Source organism: Podarcis muralis, chromosome 5, assembly GCF_964188315.1.
Source record: "Podarcis muralis chromosome 5, rPodMur119.hap1.1, whole genome shotgun sequence".
Classification (NCBI taxonomy): Eukaryota; Metazoa; Chordata; class Lepidosauria; order Squamata; family Lacertidae; genus Podarcis; species Podarcis muralis.
Genome location: NC_135659.1, coordinates 100078725 through 100089104, shown reverse-complemented (window position 1 = coordinate 100089104; position 10380 = coordinate 100078725). Strand labels below are relative to the sequence as shown.

The 10380-nt window shown below is 47.7% G+C and overlaps 1 protein-coding gene across 1 annotated transcript in view; it reads right to left on the bottom strand.

The window, feature by feature from the left end:
- Positions 1-4818: 4818 nt before the first annotated feature.
- TGM2 (transglutaminase 2) overlaps positions 4819-10380 on the bottom strand; it is a 58515-nt gene continuing 52953 nt past the window's right edge. The window contains exons 11-13 of the mRNA XM_028735646.2: positions 10104-10264; positions 8627-8763; positions 4819-6805 (exon numbers count right to left, since the gene is read on the bottom strand). Coding sequence (XP_028591479.2) covers positions 6649-6805; positions 8627-8763; positions 10104-10264 — 455 coding nt within the window. The 3' untranslated portion in view covers positions 4819-6648. The remainder of the gene's footprint in view (positions 6806-8626; positions 8764-10103; positions 10265-10380) is intronic.

Here is a 10380-nt window from a genome sequence, read left to right as displayed (position 1 = left end):
CATATAGAGTCCTTACGTAGGTTCCCTATTGGCAGGAGAAAATAACAGAGGCCAACCAAAGAATATTGAGAAGCAAAGCAGCTAGCAAGCCTGATCTTTATTGATCTGTTGCAGCAGGGTGCTCCCCTCACCACACGCAGGAGGGAAAAGGAATCCAGAACAATGGTGCGCAAGGCCTTATATAGACATTTTAAATTCCCTGCCCTGGAGCTCAAGACCACCCCTCCATACATCATATATACATCACAGAAAAGGCTGTCTACAGCAGAAATCTGAGTGCCTTGTTTACCTCCTGTCTGGCAGGTTACCTGTTAATGCTTATTTGATTGGATACCCTGGGGAGCCTGGCCAGTCTTTTTGTAATGATAAATACTTAGTTCCTGAACACAGACATACCCTTAAGACAGGATTTGTGAAGGAAAAGACAATGGGGAGGCTTTTCCATTTTCCTTGACCTTGCAGAGAAAACAGTTTGCTCAGTTTGGGAATCAAAATGGTTTAGGTCGGTCTTCCTGTGCTGATCTATGCATGTGCTTGGTTGGTACACTTATGAACATTTAACATATATCTAAGACCTCAAAATTCCTGTCACACATTGAAGCAGGACAGATAAAAGGAAGGGGAGAGCTGCTCTTCCGCTCAGGTCCTGCTCAGGGGTTTCCCTTTGGCCCCTGTGGGAACAGGAGGCTGGACTGGCTGGCCTGATTCAGCTCTCCTCCTGTCCTTATGCTTCTAGAGGTGAGGATGCAGCCGGCAGCTGTGGACTCTGCTTCTCGCTGGCTCTGGCTCCCCTGCTCTTGGTCTCCCTGCCTTCTGCCCCGCCAGCCCCACTGCTCCAAGGGGAAGCCAGAGTCCCCTTCAGGCAGCCTCGAGTGGGGCTACGAAATCTTAGCAGCTTTCTCTTGCCCAGGACAACCCCAAGCGACTTGGATTCAAAAGCAGAGCAAGGCAGGAGGTGTTTTACCCACAAAATGTTGTTGTTGTTTAGTCGTTTAGTCGTGTCTGACTCTTCGTGACCCCCTGGACCAGAGCATGCCAGGCACTCCTGTCTTCCACTGCCTCCCGCAGTTTGGTCAAACTCATGCTGGTGGCTTCAAGAACACTGTCCAACCATCTTGTCCTCTGTCATCCCCTTCTCCTTGTGCCCTCCATCTTTCCCGACATCAAGGTCTTTTCCAGGGAGTCTTCTCTTCTCATGAGGTGGCCAAAGTCTTGGAGCCTCAGCTTCAGGATCTGTCCTTCCAGTGAGCACTCAGGGCTGATTTCCTTCAGAATGGAGAGGTTTGATCTTCTTGCAGTCCATGGGACTATTAAGAGTCTCCTCCAGCACCAGAATTCAAAAGCATCAATTCTTCGGCAATCAGCCTTCTTGATGGTCCAGCTCTCACTTCCATACATCACTACTGGGAAAACCATAGCTTTTACTATACAGACCTTTGTTGGCAAGGTGATGTCTCTACTTTTTATAGCTTTTACTATACGGACCTTTGTTGGCAAGGTGATGTCTCTACTTTTTAAAAAGTAGAGACATCACCCACAAAATAGGTACAGTAAATTCTGTGTGTACCTGCCATTAGCATTACCCACAGAGTTACAGTTGGAAGGGAACCCCAAAGGTCCTCTAGTCCAGCCCCCTGCAATGCAGGAATCAGAGCCGAACAATCCCCCGTTATTTATTTATTTATTGCTTTCAGATATACCCCTCCAGGGAGCTCATACATCGTTCTCCTCTTCCCCTTTCTGTCCCTGTGACGGCAACCCTGTGAGGTTGTGGCCCAAGGTCATGACCAGTGAGCTTCATGGCCAAGCGGGGATTTGAATCCTGGTCACTCCCAGGTCCTAGAAATCTGTCACCCTAACCACTGCACCGCACTGCCCTCGAACCATGGAACTGTTGTATAGATGGTATATTACACCAGTGAAATTAGCTAAAATGTATAAGACAAATAATGAATGTTGGAAATGTAAAGAAAAAGAAGGAACATTTTATCATATGTGGTGGGAATGTAAAAAAGTAAAGAACTTCTGGGAAGTGATATATAATGAGATGAAAAAGATGTTGAAATATACGTTTTTTTAAAAAAAACAAGCATTTTTACTTGGTATTTTAGGTCAGAACATTAATAGGCAAGATGTTAAATTGTTTTTATATGCAACAACTGCGGCAAGAGTATTGTTAGCCCAGAAACGGAAACAAGAAGAAATTCCGATGAAAGAAGAATGGCAGACGAAATTAATGGACTATGCAGAATTGGACAAAATGACAGGAAGGATTTGAAACCTGCTTGACCAGAGATTTACGGAAGATTGGAAGAAGTATATGAATTATTTGAAGAGCAACTGTAACCAACAAATTACGCTAGTAGGACTACAAGAAGTTTTGTAAGGAGAAATATATGAAGTGTTACGAAGTAGAAAAAGATAGAGATATTGGTTATGAGTTTGAAATGTAATAGGGAAGATACGAAATGCATACTGAGAGATTAGATTGTGTGTTAATGGTTGTTATAATTCTTTCTATGTTGTAAACTTATGTTTTTTATTTTGTAAAACTTGAATAAATATATTTTTTTAAAAAAAATAAATTGGAAAATTTTCAGGCAGGATAGATGGAAGTAAAAAAAAAAGAATAAGATGTAAAAGTATGTTTAATTACTGTTGAAAATGATATGTTAAAAAACTAATAAAAACATTATATATACTAGAATCAGAGAATCAGAGTTCGAAGGGACCCCAATGCAGGAATCTCAGCTAAAGCATCCATGACAAATCGCCATCTGACCTCAGCTTAAAAACCTCCCAGGAAGGAGATGGTTTCTTCCATCGCTTTCTGTGGTGTTTGCTGCCAGGCCAGCCCTCTGAAGGCCTCCCAGCATCTGGCTCTGGGAAACATGGGCAGAATTTACCTTCATTGCCTCTGCCTTGAGCTGCCTGGGTCAAGAATGCAGAGCTAACCCCCCGTTTCCATCAGGGTCAGGGCAGCATGGAGGCAGCTGGTTTCAAAGAGGCTGCAAAATCCTTTAATTTCCAAGGATGGTGGAATTCTTTGCTCTGCCCACGGACAGCTGTCATGATAAGGCTGGACCTGACAAGTTTTCACTGCGCTCAGTTCTGCATTCTGGCAACACAAAAAGGTCTCTCCCCCCCCCCAACTTTCTCCCAGCTACTCCTGAGGATCCTCCACTTGGGCCTGTTCAGCCGCTGGGTCCCGGGGCATACCGTGTTTTTCGCTCCATAAGACGCACCTGACCATAAGAAGCGCCTAGTTTTTAGAGGAGGAAAACAAGAAAGAAAAATAATATGAACGAAACAGTGGGTGCATGGTTTTTGTGGCTCATGCTGTGGCCACAGACAAGTGATCTGATGGTGAGTTTGGGGTAACCCAATGCAAAAATCCTGAGGATCCATGTGGATCCGTGCTTTGTAACCACATTTTTGTGCCATTGCGGCCCCACGAAACAGTGGGTGCATGGTTTTTTTGGTGCAGGCTGTAGCCATGGACATGCTATGTGATCTGATGGTGAATTTGGGGTGACCCAATGCAAAAATCCTGAGGATCCATGTGCTTTTACCTCCCCCATCCCAGGCAGCCTCCTTTATCTCTAGCGTCCCTTATCTCCCTCCCGATCCCACTGAACAGCTGTTTCCTTTCAACACCCCCTTCCCTCTTGTTTGCCTTAGTGTCTTTTCCTTAGCTGGAGCAGTTTTTTGCTCCTCCTTTTCTTCTAATTTCTCTCCTCATTGCTTGTTTTAGTATTCCTGTCTCCTCTCCTTGCAAGTTTGCTGTCTTTACCTCCCCCCTCCCAGGCAGCCTCCTTTATTGCTAGAGTCCCTTATCTCCCTCCCAATCGCTTGCCGATGAGCTGCTCAGCGGCTTTGTTTCAACACCCCCTTCCCTCTTTCTAATAAAAAAAAGCATGACCTGCTTTTGGCTCCAGGGCAATTCGGCTCCAGGGACCACACATTCGCTCCATAAGATGCACAGACATTTCCCCTTACTTTTTAGGAGGAAAAAAGTGTGTCTTATGGAGCGAAAAATACGGTAATTAAACTGTGGAACTCCCTGCCCCAGGAGGCAGTGGTTTAAAAGAGGATTATGGAAAAGAAACCTACTGAAGGCTACAAGCCATGATGGCTCTTCTCTGCTGCCACCGTCACAGGCCGTGACGCTTCTGATCCTGGCCGGGATGGGCCATTGGCCTGATCCTGCATGTTCTTCTTATGCTGCAATGATGACTAAATGGGTATCTTTGAAGTGCCACGGGCTGTGCAATCGTAAGTATTGACCCTGTTAACTGGGGCTGCAAAAATTACACAGCCTCCATCATTTCACAGGCCTTCTTGGTGGTGGCACTCACCCTGTGGAACACCCTCACCTTAGTCGCCAAGGAGAGGAGCAACTACATAACCTTTAGAATACACCTGTATAGGGAAGCTTTTTAGTGTTTCATGTTTTATTACATTTTTATATCTGCTGGAATCCACCTGGAGTAGCTGGGGCAACTCAATCAGATGGGCAGGGTACAAATAAATTATTATTGTTGTTGTTGTTATCATTATTACCACCATACCTTCCAATCTTTCTCTGATGAAAATAGGGATGTCCTAAGGAAAAGTGGGAGATTCCAGGATCAAGTCAGAAACTGGGAGGGCTTCTCTAAATCCGGGACTGTTGCTGGATAATAGGGACACTCATGAGGGTCTGAAATTATTTGAGTTACCCCCCTAGGAAAACACACCCACACCCCAGCCCCATGTAGAGTAGCAAGGAAGTCATATATGGTTGTGGAAAGGAGAGGAAAGCACTCCAGAGAAATATTGAAGGTGAAAAATTAACTCTTTATTCAGTGATTGCATAGTTCCACGGGTGAAATACCCGGCTCTGAGAACACAGCATTTGCCGTGAGCGTCAGCTAGAAAGGATCAAGCAAAGGCAGCAAACCACCTTCTCCTCTGCACATTTGAGATTACACATAGCATCACGGTACACAAATATATCTATAGGTATGTACATGTTACATTGCTCACATTATTAAGCCCTTTGTTTCTTGGGTCAGCTTTTTAAAAAAATAAATGAATCTTTCTCCAAAGTGTGGACCTGGGAGCTTCGTAGCAAGAAATGCCTCCACCAAGAAATTGCGCTTGTCTTTCTGTTCCCCAGAAACCGCACTGGAAGGGGTAAGAAAGCTGCTTTCTCTGCCTTCCTTCTCTCTCCTCCACAGTCCTGGCTCTCAATTTTCATTTTCCCCCCTGCCATGCCTTCTAACGAACACAGAGAGTTTGTTTCTCTGGTTAAATACTTAAAGATGGCCCAGGGAAAGGATTTGAGGCTGGTGCTCTTGAGCCCAAGAAAAGCTGGTGCCTCTGGCCAGCATCTGTCTTGGCAGCGCTGAGTGCCTTTGACGTCTCTGTTTATCTGACGGTCATTGGCAGACTCCTTCTCCCGAGTCCTTCTCCTGTCCCACCCAGCCAGATCTTCCCTGGTTTCAAACACGAAATAAAACTCCGCTCGCCACAGTTTTTAGACAAAGCGCTTGTGCCATCAATGCGAAACCCTGGGCCTTGGCGAACGGTTAGACTGCGGAACTCCCTCCCACATGGGGCAGGGGCCAACTTTAAAAGAGAGCGGGGCAAATTCCTGGAGGGGGAGGAGACTATTGATGGCTACTAGCTACTAAACTGCAAGAGTGGAGAGGGGTTCTGTGTTCGAATGCCGCTTGCAGGTTTCCCAATAGAGGCATTTGATGATCAGGATTTGAGAACAGGATGCCGGGTTAGGTGGGTCTTTCAGGACTGGCGCAGCAGAAGTCTGCACTTGCTGCCGTACGTTTCTGGCGGCTGCTGGTGCCAGAATCTAGATATATATTATTTTCTTTATTTTTGGCATGATGCAGCAAGCAGCTTGCAATATTTGCGTCCCTCTCCCCTGCGACTTTGGGGAAGGGCATGTCACATTTTGTTGGGGCTGCAGACAGCTGGACATTAAGGGCCACCCATTTCTGAGCAGGAGATATTCCTGTCTTACGGACACAGCAGACGGAGGGGAAATAAGGGGTTCAAGTCCTCCCGAGGTGGAAGGACGGAGCTTTATTTATTGCTCCAACTCCCTTGAAGACAGAAAACCAGCAGCTCAGGGAGTCTGCAAACTTGCCAGGCGCTGCTGGGGGGAGTTTTGCATCTGATGTCATTTTTCACGGGGAAACTCTCAAAAAGTACCCGCCCCGTCTGTGGCCCAAAGCGATACATTTCTGCTGTGTGCGCAAATAACATCAGGAGGAACTTTCTAAACTCCACTGGAGGTTTTCCAACTGGGATTCTTCAGCCGTAATTACTGCATTAGAGGGGGTTGGACTAGATGACCTCTGGAGGTCAATTCTAACTACGATTCTTTGAAAAAGCCACAAAAATATATCTTTTTTTATTGCAGGGGAGGGTCTAGCTAGGACCAAATTTTGGCTCCTTGGTGAAGGAGCAGTTGGGGGTGATGGCTCCTTGCAATATTGTCACATTTGAGTGTACACTGGGGGAGTTTTCCAGGGTCCCTGTTGCTGCCGGAATCACCCGTCTTTCTAAAGAGGCGGCTCAAGCGATGGATTTCCGGCCGGGCCAGCAAAGTAACCCTCTTCCCGGGCAGGGCAGGGCGGCACATCATTTGGGCAGGGGGGCGATGATGACGTTCCGGTAGCCCTTCACCCCCTTCAGCTTGTCGCTCTCGAAATCCACCACCAGCTTCCTCAGGCCCGACTGGCGGGGCACGAACTCCACCCTCACCTTGGCGTCCTCACCCGGCCCGACGGGGCTGTCCCTGCGGAGAGAGGGGAAGGGGGACACACAAGGTCAACCTACGGTCATCAGAAGAGTCTGCTGGATCAGGCCCAGGGCCCAGCAAGTCTAGCAGAACATCAGCACAAGAACTCTTCCCCTTCCCAGAGTTTCCATCAACCCGTATTCAGAAGCATTGCTGCCTCTGACCGTGGAGGCAGAACAATAGCAAGACGAAAAGAATCCGTTCCGCGATTCTCTTCGTCTTGCGGTTTTTTCGTCTTGCGAAGCAAGCCCATTAGCGGCTTAGCAGATTAGCGCTATTAGCGGCTTAGCGGGCTTAGTGGATCAGCTGATAAGCGGCTTAGCGGCTTAGCGGCTTAGCGGATCAGCTGATAAGCGGCTTAGCGGCTTAGCGGATCAGCTGTTAAGCGGCTTAGCAGATCAGCTGATAAGCGGCTTAGCGATCAGCTGTTAAGCGGCTTAGCGGCTTAGCGGATCAGCTGTTAAGCGGCTTAGCGGATCAGCTGATAAGCGGCTTAGCGATCAGCTGTTAAGCGGCTTAGCGGATCAGCTGATAAGCGGCTTAGCGATCAGCTGTTAAGCGGCTTAGCGGATCAGCTGTTTAGCGGCTTAGCGGATCAGCTGATAAGCGGCTTAGCGGCTTGGGAAAAGGGGGGGGGAGGAAAAAAACCCTGCAGGAACTCACAAGACATTTTCGTCTAGCGAAGCAAGCCCATAGGAAATTCATTTTGCGAAGCACCTCCAAAACGGAAAACCCTTTCATCTAGCGGGTTTTCCGTCTTGCGAGGCATTCGTCTTGCGGGGCACCACTGTAACAATAACAATAACAATAATAAAAAAACAAATTTATTATTTATACCCTGCCCATCTGTATTATTTTACTGTTGTTAGCCACTCTGAGCCCAGCTTCGGCTGGGGAGGGCGAGCTATAAATAAAATTTTATTATTATTATTTTCTGGCTGGGCTTCCCCAGCCACTCTGGGCGGCTTCCAACAGCCCTCAGGGCTAGGAGCCCTCAATAACCCTTTCCTCCTCCACAAAGTTATCTAATCTGGTGGGAATGAGTTCCAAAGTTTAACTTTGCACTGCAAGAAGAAATTTATCTTGCCTGATAAAAGTTTCCTTGAAAGTCCACACGTTCCACAGTTCTGAGAGAGGGAGGAAAAATTCTGGTGGCAATATCCTTTTTGAGGCAAGGTGACCAGAACGTCACACAGTACAGTAGTACCTCGGAAGTCGAATGCAATCCATTCCAGAAGTCCGTTCGACTTCCAAAACATTCAGAAACCAAGGCGCGGCTTCCGATTGGCTGCAGGAAGCTCCTGTAGCCAATCGGAAGCTGTGGAAGTCATGTCGGACATTTGGGTTCCAAAGAACGTTCGCAAACTGGAACGCTCACTTGCGGGTTTGTGGTGTTTGGGAGCCAAAACATTCGGGATCTAATGTATGACTGTACTGCAAATGTGGTTGCAACATAGATTTGTAGAATTTTGCCGGCAGTTTTATATTCACTTCCTTTCACAATGATCCGATGGTCCAAGGGATCAGAACCACTTCCCTACAAAGGAAGGCTGCCGTGTTTCAGGCTTCTTAGCTGAGCAAAAAGGCCAGCGAGAGGCGACAGGATAGACGTTGGTGAAATTATGCATGGTTGGTTTGAGAAAAGTTCTTCTCCCTCTCTCACAGCATTGCAACATCCAAAGGCTTGGATGTTTGCTTGCAGAATTAAGCCATTCCCTCTTTTCCCCTTCCACAACTGAATTGGGTGCCAACAGCCCTTCTTCGTGTCTTGGAAGTGTTGGTATTGAGAACCAGAAGATGTGGTTGGGGGAAACTCACAGCTCCTGGATCTTCTGCCCTTCTGTCAGGCCGGCACCCTCGACGGCGAAGAGGCAGCCATTCAGGGGGGTCGGAAGGGGGTTCTTCAGTGTCAGCTCAGCCACCAGCCTCCGCTTCTGAACTGGCTCCCCCAAGATCTGCATTTGGAAAAGAGGAGAAAGCTCAGCCTGATGGGGAAATATTGGGGTTCAGTGCCCAATACCCTTTGGATTCAGCCTGGAGGCCCATAAAATCCAGATTCCAGGGGTCAGCAAAACAGGACATTCACTTAGGCGTTGCAAGGCCAGGGCAACACAAGCTCAGCCAGCAAGGAGTTGATGGGCAGCGGAACAACTATGAAAAGAGCACAAACATTTATGCACCTATAGGACGCGGGTGGCACTGTGGGTTAAACCACAGAGCCTAGGACTTGCCGATCAGAAGGTCAGCGGTTTGAATCCCCGCGACGGGGTGAGCTCCCGTTGCTCGGTCCCTGCTCCTGCCAACCTAGCAGTTTGAAAGCACATCAAAGTGCAAGTAGATAAATAGGTACAGCTCCGGCGGGAAGGTAAACGGTGGGAAGGTAAATGGCGTTTCCGTGCGCTGCTCTGGTTCGCCAGAAGCGGCTTAGTTATGCTGGCCACATGACCCAGAAGCTGTACGCCGAGTGCTGCTCTGGTTCGACTTAGTCATGCTGGCCACGTGACCCAGAAGCTGCACGCCGGCTCCCTCGGCCAAGAAAGCGAGATGAGCGCCGCAACCCCAGAATCGGTCATGACTGGACCTAATGGTCAGGGGTCCCTTTACCTTTAAGCATGGGGGAAGCGATGTCCAGATATGACAATACATCCTTCTTTCTTCTAACTTCCTTATCTCTTCCCCTACAATAGCTTCTAACAAGAAGATCGTGCTTATGTAATACTTTGTCATTCTCTCTGGCAAACACAGAGGAACGACACAGGTCCCTAGCAGAATTTCATTAAGCTGCACAGTCTGGACTCAACATCTGTCTGTCTGTCTGTCTCCCTCTCTCTCTTTCTCTCTCTCTCTCTCTCTCTCTCTCTCTCTCTCTCTCTCTCTCCAAAACCTGCAGAGGATTTTTTCCTGCATTGCAGAGGCTTGGACTAGATGACCCTTTCCAACTCTACTGAAATATGCTTGGAGTTGAGTGTGGATTTGAGGAGTTGAGGAATGGAAGTTCCCCCTGAATGTCTGCTTTATATACATTATTTACACAATGGGCCCCATGTGATTGGCTAATTCTGGGATTCTCCTGTAGGCCAATCAGGTTGCGGATTCACTTCCACTTGGAGCTGGATTGGGTGGCTCCTGTGGACCAATCAGACTGCTGCATTCTGGACCCTATTGTTCTAGGACCAACCAGACTGCTGCAGTTTGGATCCTATTCAACTCAGTCCATAACATCTACAATGTGGTTATGCCCAGGGCACCCACTTCCCAGAAGCAGCCATGAAATGCCCATGCAAATTTGCCTTACCCGGACTTTGATATCTGGGTTTTTGACATAGATGTTCCTGGACTCAAGGACGATCTCGTTGGTCTCATGCTCCTTCAAGAGAGCCATCACCTTGATCATATTGTCCTGCGTCAGGCAGTCGCCGTACTTCTCGTAGAGGATGCGCAAGGGGACGACCCTCTCTGGAGAGGAAGCCAGAAGAAGAAGAAAGAACATGAGCTTTGCCAAAGACGGAACCCAGACTCCTTGGATCTCCTCCAGTTTTAAGAAGATTCCACAACATCATGTAAAAACAGCG